The 12,716-nt window shown below is 48.9% G+C and overlaps 1 protein-coding gene across 5 annotated transcripts in view; it reads left to right on the top strand.

Moving 5' to 3' along the window:
* The window catches only part of HTR4 (5-hydroxytryptamine receptor 4), a 62,686-nt gene that overhangs the window by 29,530 nt on the left and 20,440 nt on the right, over positions 1–12,716 (top strand). For 4 of the 5 annotated variants that reach the window (XR_009115282.1, XM_058035031.1, XM_058035032.1 and 1 more), the window contains exons 3-6: positions 188–313; positions 1,822–2,022; positions 10,374–10,527; positions 11,343–12,127. Coding sequence is in view for 4 of the 5 variants with exons in the window: in XM_058035031.1 (XP_057891014.1) it covers positions 188–313; positions 1,822–2,022; positions 10,374–10,527; positions 11,343–12,127 (1,266 nt within the window). In the remaining variant the exon portion in view is untranslated. The remainder of the gene's footprint in view (positions 1–187; positions 314–1,821; positions 2,023–10,373; positions 10,528–11,342; positions 12,128–12,716) is intronic. The other variant, XM_058035035.1, reaches the window with a different exon arrangement.

Below are 12,716 nucleotides of genomic sequence, written 5' to 3'. Positions count from 1 at the left end.
TGTATCATCTTCATAAATATGCATCTGATCAGTGCAATGAAAAAATATACAAGGAAAGTTGTTTTAACTAACTGGTGTGCTCCTGGCAGTTTGTCAAGCTGTCTCCTGTCCCTTTTATCCCTTACTAAAATTTGAAAAGTGTAAAGGGCGAGCCTTGTTTGTCACACCTTTGTCTCTGTTCCCCCAGTTCCAGTGAGGGCTTCGGCATCGCGGAGAAGATCCTGCTGCTCTCCTTCGTCTCCGCCGTCATCCTCATGGCCATCCTGGGCAACCTGCTGGTCATGGTGGCCGTGTGCCGGGACAGGCAGCTCCGGTGAGCCCCAGGACACAGCCCCTCCTGGCTGCTGCTGCACCAGCTCATCTCTGGGTTTTTAGTGCATTAATCTGGTGATGAATAAGAAATCCAGCCCGGCTCCATAAACCAGTCTGGGCTGACTGACAGAGGCCCCAAGCAGTAACAGCTCTCCTGAAATGTGGCTGGTTCAGAGGCTGGGGCTGCAGGGACCAGACCAGGGCTCTGTAGCACTGGGAGTGTTTGAATTGCCTGGAAAAGCTGTGCAGGAGCAATCAAAAATTGCAAAATCCGTCTGTTTGGCTGATGGACAACGGGATCTGCTGTGGGTTTTGATGGTGTTCACAGGAGTCCCACGACGAGAATCTTGACTCCATGTTTCAGAAGCCTGATTTATTATTTTATATTAATATTATGTATTATAATAATATATAATTATAAAAATATAATATAATTAATATATTATATTAAAACTGTACTAAAAGAATAGAAGAAAATATTTCATCAGAAAGCTTGAAAGAAAAAGACTAGAATCAGAATGATAACAAACGCTTGTGACTCTCAGAGTCCGAGCCAGCTGACTGTGATTGGCCATTAATTAGAAGCAACCACATGAGACCAATCAAAGATGCACCTGTTGCATTCCACAGCAGCAGAAAATTATTGTTTTTCTTTTCCTCTGAGGCCTCTCAGCTTCTCAGGAGAAAAATCCTGGCAAAGGGATTTTTCAGCAAATATCATGGCTACACCTGCCCTCGGCTCATCCGGCAGTGCTGGCACCATTTTAATTCCCATCCTCATTTTTTAGCATTCTCTGTAGAAAACCAGGCAAATCAGTGAAAAGCACACCTAAGCAGCAAATCCCAGGTTGGCTCTGGCCCTTTTCCATCTCAGATTTCCCATTGAGCTCATCAGCAGCACACAGACCAAGGTGTGGTTGTGGTTGTGCAGCACCAGCACAATTCAGCAAATCTTGCCCATGATTTGAGGGGGTCACAGGCACAATTCCTGTCTCAAGGCTGCTGCTAACCCTGGGAATTGTCAGCCTAGCCTTAGGAGCAGAGAGAGAGATTTAACAGCCTCTATTCATGTGCTGCGTGGGATTTTTAATGGATTTAATTCTATTTTATTGTTGTGATTTAAAAAGTACTCTTCAAGTTAAAATTACAGCTTCAGTCTAGATTATTCTCAGTGCTTTCTGGAAGGATTTTCTCCATTTACAAGTTGCAATAAAATCTCCTTCCTCCACCCCAGAGTCTCCAGTGCAAGCTGTGAGGCTGAGCCACATGCAGAGGCCTATGAGTATCCATTTGCCTCCTCTGGGTGAGCAGAAAGATTTAGGCCAGGAAAATGGTGGATATTTAACTTTAAAAACCAGGGGCAAGCCAGGGGTGACCGTATAAAGTGAGGAGTGTGATAGAGAGAAGCGTTTAGTGTGATGGAGCAGATCCAAATTCAAGCTGGAATCTCTGTCCATGTGTGGAGGCTGCTGCACTGAACCTACCCTAATTTTGTGATCTGCCTTGCAGGAAAATCAAGACCAACTATTTCATCGTGTCCCTGGCCTTTGCTGACCTGCTGGTGTCGGTGCTGGTGATGCCCTTTGGAGCCATGGAGCTGGTCCAGGACAACTGGATCTATGGGGAGATGTTCTGCCTGGTGAGGACCTCCCTGGACGTGCTGCTGACCACAGCATCCATCCTGCACCTCTGCTGCATCTCCCTGGACAGGTACAGCTGCACAGGGGCATTCTGGAAGGCTCTGAGAGTTCTCGGCTATCCTGAGCTGCCAGGGGGCAAAGATGGACCTGCAGAATGGCAGAGCAATAAATCCCTCCCAGGGGCTGATTTCGGAGAGAATCCTGCTGAGGACAGAGAAATTTGGAGTGGGATGAGATTTATGGGAGGGGCTGGGTTGTTCTGGGCACAGCTCTGCTGGCAGCACTGACCAGGTGTGGTTCTGTTCCTCCTTTGGAGTAAAAACACCTGGAATGTGTCCAGAGGTGGGAACTGAGCTTGGGCAGAGAGAGGGATATCGTGCACAGGGGTTGTTCTAGCAAAGAGGCTCCTGTGCTCCCAGGATGAGGGGAAACAGCCTCAAACTGCACCAGGGCAGGCTCAGGGTGGGCACAGCAGGAATTTCCCCATGGAAAGGGGGCTCAGGGCAGGCTCAGGGTGGGCACAGCAGGAATTTCCCCATGGAAAGGGGGCTCAGGGCAGGCTCAGGGTGGGCACAGCAGGAATTTCCCCATGGAAAGGGGGCTCAGGCACTGGAGCTGCCCAGGGAGGTTTGGAGAGCCCATCCCTGGAGGTGTCACCTGGATGTGACACTCAGTGCTCTTGGTGCCAAGGTGGGGATTGGGCACAGGTCTTCTGCAGCCTAAATCTCTTGAGAGATCCTAAAAACTTTCCTTTCTTTCAAACTTTTCTTGCCACCAGAAAATAAAGCCTCAATAATTTATGGTGAGCAGTTCTGTTTGACTGCTGTCTGCAGATTTTTGGGTAAATGGCAGAACTTCCATAAGAGTTTTTCACAAGATAAACACTCAGTAGAAAATATTTTGGCTATTCTGATAATATTTTTAGAGGTTGGTTTTGGGTTTTTTTTTTTATTTCTGTGTGGAGATTTCAATACCTTTGAAAACCCTGTTACTTACTATTGCTAACAGGGCAAAAATAACCATAATTATTCTCATTATTGTGGCAGTTGATATTTAAATATGTGACATTTCAGTACCTTGAGAGTCTGAGTGCAGCCAGACTTCAAAAAAAAAGTTCTTTAACCTCTGTACTGATGGGCAGCAGTGCTGTGGGGTGGGAGGCAGGGCAGCAGCAGAGGCAGCTTTGTGTCCAGAGAGAAGCTGACATCCAGCAGCCACAGCTCCTGTCCTTATCTGCAGGTTTAGATGGCTGGAACACAAATGGGAAGCTCGTTATCTTCAAGCCATTGACAAATTGCCACTCTGGGCCAATTACCAGGAAAGCAGATGTTGGGCACCGTGCTCTGGACACGACCTTGCTCTCTGAAATGCTGGAGTTTGATTCTCCAGGCTCTTAATTAAATAGAGAGGGTTGTGGAGAGAAGGGAAAATGAGATTTCAGCCCCGGATCTGCAGCAGGGGATGGGGAACCTCCTGTGTGGGGCACAGAAAGGAGGTTCCCCCTTTCTCCTGGAGAAACCCCCATGTCCAGAGCTGCTGCTGCCTGTCCCCATCTGTTCCCAGGATCCTGGGACAGCCTGGCCTTGGAGCTGATGCTTTAGGGACACCCCTACCTGAGCCCTTGGCATCCACCTGAACTTCTCTGACATTTTTTAGTTGGTTTGAGGTTGGTTTTTTCCACAGCAAGGACTGATTGAGAGCAGTGTGAAGGGGCCAGAATAGATGAGGAGGAGGGGGTGGATGACCCCAAAAGGGCAGAGCAGGTGGATGAATGAGAGGTTTTTGTGGAGGGGAGGATGAGTCAGCCCAGCATCGATCCTCCCTGGGCTGCAGGGCCAGCACTGCTTCCTTCCCAGGACTTAATTCAGTGTTTTCAGCTGTTTGCTCTTGTGTTCATTCAGAATTTATGGGAGTGTGCTGCTTCTAGTTGGTAGTTTTTCTGTGATCTATTTCCTGCCTTCTGTTTTATTTCAGGGCATGCAGGTGTGAGTTTTAAGGGTTTTTTAAGAAAACTGGGTGGTTAATCTAATCCTAAAGACTCAGCTTGAAAGTCATTCCCTTCAGCATATTCACAGAGTGTAGCTTGCAAGATTTTATCTGATAAAGTCTTGTATCTATTTCCACTTCCGCCTCTGGAAGAGAAGGAAACAAGCTCTGAGGCTTGAATTCTCAAAGGCATTGGAGAAAATCTGCAGAAATCACCACGTAATAAACTGATTTTACTGCTCAGACACAGGGAGAGAAGTACAGCAGACAGCCCCTGCCAGTCTCAGTGGGAAAAGGGATTTTCCAAGGTAGCAAAGGTATCTCAGGGCTCACTGATTCCAAAGTTTGCTGCCACTGCCTTAAGCTGTTTCATAATCTCTTTGATATTCTAATATATTAGAGAGATTTACCCTTGAAATATTTATTTATTGCATGTTTTATGCATACATGTCCATTCTTTGTGCCGGTGCAATAAAAAATAATTGCACTGCAGATAAACAGACCCAGAAGCTCTGATGGAGTCTCCAAACACAGCAAACCTGTCAGGAGAGGCAATTTTCTCCTCCAATATTTGCAGTCCAATTTGCAATGCAATTACTTCTCAGAGTCTTTTTGGGGTGGAGAGAACAGCAGAGAAACAAACAGGTCCCAAATGTCTGTGGGTTTGGGTTTGGGTGCACATCTGGCACCTCTGGGTGCAGTGGGAGCATCCTCTGCCTGCCTCCTGCCCCTGCCCAGGGCTGTGTCCCTGTGGCTGCTCTGTTTGCTGGGGTGTTCCAGACACCTGCACACCACAAACCAGCCCTGAGTGTGTCCTTTGATCCCAAACTGATCCTACAGCTCAAAATCCCTGCTAAGCCAGGGCTAAAGCACGGCAGATGCAGCCGGAGAGTGACAGCTGCTCCTCGTGCTGCTTGCAAACATTAATTACCATTAATGGGCAGGAAATTAGCTCAGCCCTGTGGGAGAGGTGATGCTGTAAAGCCTCCCGAGCCCTGTGGTGCCATCCTGTGACGGCAGCCCGGTGCCAGGGCACAGAGAGTGGCCCTGGGGACATGGTGGGCACTGCCCTGCTCCTGCCAGCCCAGCATTCCCTGCTTGTCCCCTTCCCACGGATCACAGACAGGGACTGCCTGGTGCCCAGGGGATGCCCAGGCTGTGGCTGGGAGCACAGGGGCTTTGCCCAGGCTGGGAGGAAGCTGCAGGGCCCTATAGAACATCCCTGCCTGCCCAGGGCCACGGGGAGGTTGTTAGTGGGGAGAGTGACTAAACTTTGCCTGACTGGCAGTAATTAATGGCTACAGTCTGATTAAATGCCCCAAATTCCAGGCTGTGAATCCCTGTGCCTGCCTCACAGGATCTGACAGCTCAGTGGGAGCACAGAGGCAGCGCAGGCAGGGACAGCTGGGCCTGTCCCCAAGGCAGGTGACACAGAGAGGGGACACAGCTGTGGGGCTGTCCCTGCCAGGCAGGACACCAGGCAGGGGCTGCAGAACGCAGCTCTGAGAGCTCTGAGGAAAATCCCAGAGCAGATGGCCACAGCACAGGCTGAGGGACGCTCTGCCCTTCATTCATCTCTGCAAACCCTCCAGAAATATTTCATTTACTGCACCACCCTTGCTGCCAATAACCCTCACACACCTCAGCCTCACGGGGACCATCGGGAGCCCCCTTTCTCTGCATTTGGCAACATACATTTGTTTGTGTTCCCTGCTAAATTTATCCAGCTCAAATTAACTGTTCTCTTTAGCATTTTTCTCAGTGTAATTATCTCAACACCAGCAGGCCGTTGTTTTTCTAATAAGAATTTAATTTTGTTAGATATAATCGTTTTAGGGCATTTTCTTTTTCTGGACCAATGATGCAGAACTTTGTTTTCTTTGGCACAATGAGAGCCCAAAGCTTATTTGCTCAGTGGGAAAAAGGAAAATAGAAAGAGCTGTTCTTTCCAAAAAATGTTAAAATCTGGTTATGCAGAGGCCAGAACCTGTTTTCACTGAAATATCAGCAACAGCAGTGTGGGATTAACTTCCCAAAGGTGCAAATAAATTGAAATCGTGGCTCCTTAGGTTCATCACTTGGTCAGGGCTGAGCTGGAGACTCTGTCCCAGTCTGGATTCCCTGAGGGACAAGGACAAGGGCAGTGACTTCCCACTGACACTTGCACCCTGACTTTGGGAGAGAGCCAGTAGCACCCACAGTTTTCCCATCCTTTTGCCTTCTTTTTTGCAGTTTTCCCATCCTTTTGTCTTCTTTTTTCCAGTTTTCCTATCTTTTGGCTTCTTTTTTCCAGTTTTCCTATCTTTTGGCTTCTTTTCTTGTGGATGATTTAAGGGGGGTGAAATATTACTCAGTGTGAGTGCTCAGTGAGTGTTCTGTGGCTCATCCTGGCCCCAGGATGATCCAGCATATGCTCTGTACATCATTTTCCATATGCACATGACACCAAATGCTTTGAAGTGTGGGCCACCCCCAGAGGCAGGCTGCTAATAAGGCTGGGGGTGGATTTGTCTGTCTGTGAGAGCTGAAGAAGCTCCTTGCAGGGTGGTGCCTGCAGGCTCCCGGTTCCAAACTGCTCTGCAAACCAGGAGATGCTTTCATTTCTCTCCAGGGGCAGGGAATGGTCTCCTGCAGCTCAGTAATTCCATTTCTGCAGTGCCCAGGAGGCGGGAAGGAGCAGGGCTGTGGCCAGAGCCTCAGTGGGGCTGAGGCAGGATATAATCATGGATATAGATATCTGCAGGAGCTGAGCACTGCAGGGCAGCTCTGGCACAGCCAGGGGATAGAGGAGGTGTTTGGATAAATCAATAATTCCCTGCCATGGCCCGCAGCCCATGCAGGCAGATCCAGGAGCTGCAGGAACTCTGGCACTGGTTCCCAACTGGGACCTTCCAGTGCCTGGGGAATGATGGAAAAAGAGTGCCAGGACAAGGGAATGGCTCCCATTGAGAGAGGGCAGGGATAGATGGGATTTGGTAAGGAATTCCTGGCTGGGAGAGTTGGCAGGCCCTGGCAGAGGATGCCCAGAGATCCCTGGTAGTGTCCAAGGCCAGGCTGGATGGACTTGGATCTCCTGGGATAAGTGGAAGGTGTCCCTGGCACGGCAGGGGTGGAATTAAATGATCTTTAAGATCCCATTCCCAACTCCTTCCCTGTAGTTCAAAGGATTCCTCACCTTCCCTGTGATTCTGTGATTTTTTCAGTGGCCAAAGAGCCATAAGGCCAGAGAAATGATGGATTTCTTCTTTTCAGCCACCTGTGAAATGTCAGCACCAGATTCATTCCTGTGGCAAATGCCTGATAAGGAAAAGGAGAAGTATTTTAATAACCTTTGCTTTACTGGAAGAGCTGCAGCTCTGGGAAGGGATTCCTGTGTTTCCCCTTCAGTGGAGAATGTCATTGCAGAGGAGAGGAGGTTTCACATCAGCTGCTCTGCTGGAGGGAACAGGGAAGTGAACATTTGCGAGGAACTTGACTGATAATAGAGAGAATTAATATTTAATTGGGCCTGGACACGGTATTAATCGTGTGTATGTATTGCATTTTGTGTTCATCCATCACGCTGCCACAGCAGCACGTGACAGACATTCCCTGGGAGCCCAGGCCAACTGCTCTGCTTGGAAAGGGGCAGGAGCACGGAGCTTGTCTTTATCCCAGCCTCTGACTGAGACTATTGACAATCTCACAGATATAATTACTTTTCTCCCCGTGAATAAATAGCTGCTAAAATGCTCAGGCCACCACATCCATCAAACCAGCAGCTCCTGCAGCAGCTGTGACATCCAGGCCTTCTGGTGGCACCCACAGCTGTGTGACATCTGATTGCCTGGATGCAAACCCTGCTGGGCTCTGAGGCGTGGGTGCTCCTCTGCCTCCCTCCCCATCACACAATTGTCACCCACACCCTGCTCAGGGCACTTTGTCACCCAAAACAGTGACAGCAGGAGCCCAGCTGGGCTGCCTGAGCACGGGGGAAGTTCTGGTAGCAGCCAAAGTGAAATAAAATAAAATCTTCTGACGTGAAAGTGGAGGAAAATTGCTGCTGAATCACTGGGAGGGAAGAAATATGAGAGCTTAAGGTGTCATTTTTACAGGCATAATTTTTACTCTAATGGCCTTTAATAGCAGGAACAATTCAGTGCAATTCTTTCAGCTGCAGCAGGGAGAGGAGCAGAGAAATGTGATCACTCAAACTGCTGGCAAGAATTGTTTTCCTGCTGCAGTTAATTATCAGTGTACAGTGGTTTTCTCTTCCTGTTTGCTTATCCAACTTGTCAAAGGCTGGCTGCTGGCTTGGCTGGTTTCATCCTTTCATTTATTGGATTTCTTCTTTTGCCCTTTCTGCAAAGAAATGGAGTCTCTCGTGCCTTGCCTTTGATGCCTTTGATGTCCAGCACTTCCAGTGGGTGACTTTGAGATAAGAAACAATGAAATAGTTTAAATTTATTTTTCAATATAGATCCTTTGTGTTGAGAGTCAGAGGAGCAGCTCTGAAGGTCCCTCTGCCCCAAAAACCTCCCCAAAATTCCTGTTGGAATTCCAAGGTCATTTCCTGGACAAGGATCAGCCCCAGGGGAGCTGGAGCTCCACCAGAGCAACATTTCACCCACAGCTCTAAAAGAGCAGCTCCTGGCAAATCCCATTTTTTGGAAGTGCAGCTTTCCAGAGGAACAAGCTGATTTTTCATGCACACAGGAAACCAGAGGAAAACAGAGGAATTATCAAATTGCAGGAGTTGAATGCCTGTTTCAGCATTTTTCCCCTGTGACATTTTGAATCTTGTTTCAAAGAGACTTTTAAGAAATGTTTTCTTTTGACACTTTGATATTATTTCAAGCCTCTGTGTGGAATATATCATCTGATTTTATCAAAATAAAGCAATTCGGTTGACTCCACATGACTTGAAAAAAAAAAAACCTTAGGAAAAAATGGAAATTCTTATATTCTTGTGCCTGTTTAGGACAAGGCTCTTGGTTCCCACTCAAATCATGGTGAAATAAATGCACATCTCAAAGAGCAGCTCTTTAATACACACATGTGTGCTTGCTAATTTAATTCCTCTAATTCATGGTTCTGCTGCTCTCATAAAATTTTTTACAGAGTGTGCTGAAATCCAAAAATCTAAAGATCAAAAAATATTTTATTGGGAACCTGAGACTGATGGTCAGGGCAGGAACAGTAAAAGTCTGTAATTGGATATTTGCTGATCTGGTCTTCTTAGGAATAAACAATAATTTCATAGCCAGAGGTTTCCAGTTTTAGGTTTGCTACTCCTTCTTGATGGAGAGATCCACTGCAGGGAGTGGCACAGGGATCAAACAAACAGAAAATTTGATTTTTTATCTCTTTGAGAAGACATTTTTAGGTCACAACTGTTTTAGGGGCAGGGACCTATTGTACTTTGGATATTTGGAAGGGATCAGGAGGAGGGAGGGGAATTCAGGGCACATCCCCTTGATGGTGCAAATGTTTTGCCCTGTCCTTGGGAAGGTTAAAGCCCAGCTGGAAAAGAGGTGGATTCCTGGGAAATAGAAGAACACACCTCATTTTACTGCCAGTTTCACAGCTTTGGGAGAATTTGTTAATTTGTGCTAACAGCTTTTGCAGCTTGTCAAAATAAATGTCCAGTGCAGGAAATTCAGCTGAGGCTGCCTGGAGGGAAGGGATGTTACTTGGAGGGTGGGGACATCCTCAGTGCAGAGGATATGGAATATGAAATTCCATATTATTGAATATGGAATTTCTCCCTTGCCCTGCCACCCCAGACAGCCCACAGCATTTACCTGGGCCTCATTCTCCTTGGAAAGCAGAAAACCCTGCCTTTACCTTGCCAGCCACTGTGAACCCTGGGGAAATGTCCCAAGTTCCTGTGTGAGGGGCCCCATGGAAGCAGGATACAGACCCCTGTTTGCCCTCTGGTTTGAAAGGCAGCTGGAGAAAGGGCTTTACAATTTAATTTTTAGAAGGCTTGGAAGTCCCTTCTGACTGTTTCTGTCCTGTTTTTGGGTTGCATACAGGTAGGAATCTTATAGGAGAAAAGCTTTATCAAATCAGGGCTTAGGGCTGTTACTTTTCTAAGTACAGCTAAGCAGCTTGCTAAGTTACACGTGAAAGAATCTTGAAAATGAAAGCCAGTTAACACAACAAGTTCATCTTTTGAGGAAAACCAGTTTGCACCTTTAATAACAAAAGATCTGTCCCATGAGAATCCACAAAGAAAATATATAAACACCTGTGAACAGAAAAAGTCTTAACATGTACACACAAACACCTTCTAACCAATGAACTGAGTGGCAGGAAAACTCCCAGCTAATTGGGGTTGAACACAAAGTCTGTGAAAACTACAGAAAAAAGAATGAAAAATGAAGAATAGGGAATAAAGAATTGGCTTTTGTGCATGAAGAGCCTGCTTTCTGACCTGTTTTTGCCCCGCAGGTACTATGCCATCTGCTGCCAGCCCCTGGTGTACAGGAACAAGATGACCCCGCTGCGCATCGCACTGATGCTGGGGGGCTGCTGGGTGATCCCCACCTTCATCTCCTTCCTCCCCATCATGCAGGGCTGGAACAGCATTGGCATCATTGATCTGGTGAGTGGCCAAGCAGGGACACCAATCCAATATGCTGGGTGGGTGCTGGGTGTTTCCTAAAAAACAACTTTCAGGGAAAGGGGAAAAGAAGGAGAAACTTCTTGTTGCCAGTGCAGAGGGGCTGCTGAATTTCTGGAGGGGTCTTTAGGGGGGTTGAGGTGACTCTGTCCTGCAAGGAATGGCACAGGGACAGGGGTGGCCTGGGAGAGGATTTTAGCCACATTCACTCTCAGTTCAGTGAGGAGTCCTTGGAAAAGAGGCCAAGCCCAGCTGGCCCCTGCCAACACCTCAGGAGTCCTTGGTCCCCTCGGCCTATGCAGCTCTCACTTAAATAAGAGGCGGGATTATTCTCTTGGTAGAAAAAGCAAGAGCTTGTAGTGCCAGGACAAGGGAGTGGCTGCACCCTGCAGAGGGCAGGGTTAGATGGGATATTGGGAAAAGATCCTTCCCTGGGAGGTGATGAGGCCCTGGCAGAGGTTATGGATGTGTCCAAGTGTCCAAGGATGGCTGGATGGGGCCTGGAGCACCCTGGTCTAGTGGAAGATGTCCCTGCCCATGACAGGGGATGACACAAGATGATTTTTAAGGTCTCTCCCTGTTGGGGTCCTGGACACTGAGAATTTTAGATTTTCTGTGCTGACAGACTCTGACTCCCAAGAGAGCACTACATTTGACCTGAGGTGTAGAGAAAGCTTCCTAAATGGATTGATAGCACTGAGATTATGAGTGTGTAGTTGACACCTCCCAACCCAACCCGTTCTCTGATTCCCACTTCTCCCCTCCTTCCTTGCCTCACCCTCCCCTCCACCCCCCAGATCCAGCAAAGGCAGTTCAACAAGGCCTCCAACTCCACCTACTGCATCTTCATGGTCAACAAGCCCTACGCCATCACCTGCTCCGTGGTGGCCTTCTACATCCCCTTCCTGCTGATGGTGCTGGCCTACCACCGCATCTACGTGACGGCGCGGGCGCACGCGCGGCAGATCCGCCTGCTGCAGCGCGCGGGGAACCCGGCCGAGCCCCGCCAGGGCCCCCAGGAGCCACGGCAGAGCCTTCAGGAGACACAGCAACACCTCCAGGAGACACATCAGGGCCTTCAGGAACCACGGCAGGGCCAACACCCCCAGGAGCCACATCTGGGCCCTCAGGAACCACGGCTGGGCCCTCAGGAACCATGGCGGGGCCTTCACGAGCCACAGCAACAACCCCAGGAGCCACATCAGGGCCCTCAGGAGCCACGGCAGCACCCCCCTGACCAGCACAGCAGCCACCGCATGAAAACAGAGACCAAAGCTGCCAAGACCCTGTGCATCATCATGGGCTGCTTCTGCCTCTGCTGGGCCCCCTTCTTTGTCACCAACATCGTGGATCCCTTCATTAACTACACGGTGCCCGGCAAGCTGTGGACGGCCTTCCTGTGGCTGGGCTACATCAACTCGGGCTTGAACCCTTTCCTCTACGCCTTCCTCAACAAGGCTTTCAGACGTGCCTTCCTCATCATCCTCTGCTGCGGCGACGAGCGCTACCGAAGGCCTTCCATCCTGGGCCAGACCGTGCCCTGCTCCACCACCACCATCAACGGCTCCACGCACGTGCTGAGGTGAGTCTGCCTTCAGAGGCTGCCTGGAAGGCCACCTAGGCTACAGTGGGACAGGAATAAAGTTGGGATTCATTAATATTCAAAGGTTACACCTTGGGCAGTGCCAGAGCCCGGCCGTGGCTCCACCCCAGATGGATCCTGGCCATGACTTCTCACACTCTGATAAGTTTGGGTCCATTTCCATGCTGGGGTGTCCAATCCCAGCTCCAGGTGATGCAGTCCCACCCTCCCAGGTTGCTCCCCTCCATTCCCTGTTGTTTGCACTTTTGGGGCTGAAGCTGCAGCGGTGTCCTTGGTTGTGGGGCTGGGAAAGGATTGTTCTGTGGGACTGAGCTGGGAGCAGAACTGCTGACACTTTATGTGGAGTGCAGAGTTATAACTAACATAGTACCGAGTCTGGAAAATAGGAAAGCTCAAATTGAAAGCATCAGCCCAGGGCTGCCCAGACCCTGCAGCCATCAGCAAGAGGAGTTTGTACAGGATTGCTTTCGTTTTGCAGTGTCTTGGTGGTATCAGTGCTTAGAAAGGGATGGGGCAAAAGCAATCCTGAGGTGCTCAGACAGGGTTTATAGGGAGTAGGTGTGGGCAG

This window comes from Melospiza georgiana, chromosome 15, assembly GCF_028018845.1.
Source record: "Melospiza georgiana isolate bMelGeo1 chromosome 15, bMelGeo1.pri, whole genome shotgun sequence".
NCBI lineage: Eukaryota > Metazoa > Chordata > Aves > Passeriformes > Passerellidae > Melospiza > Melospiza georgiana.
The sequence above is the reverse complement of the archived record's forward strand: the minus strand, read 5'-3'. Positions and strand labels throughout refer to the sequence as shown.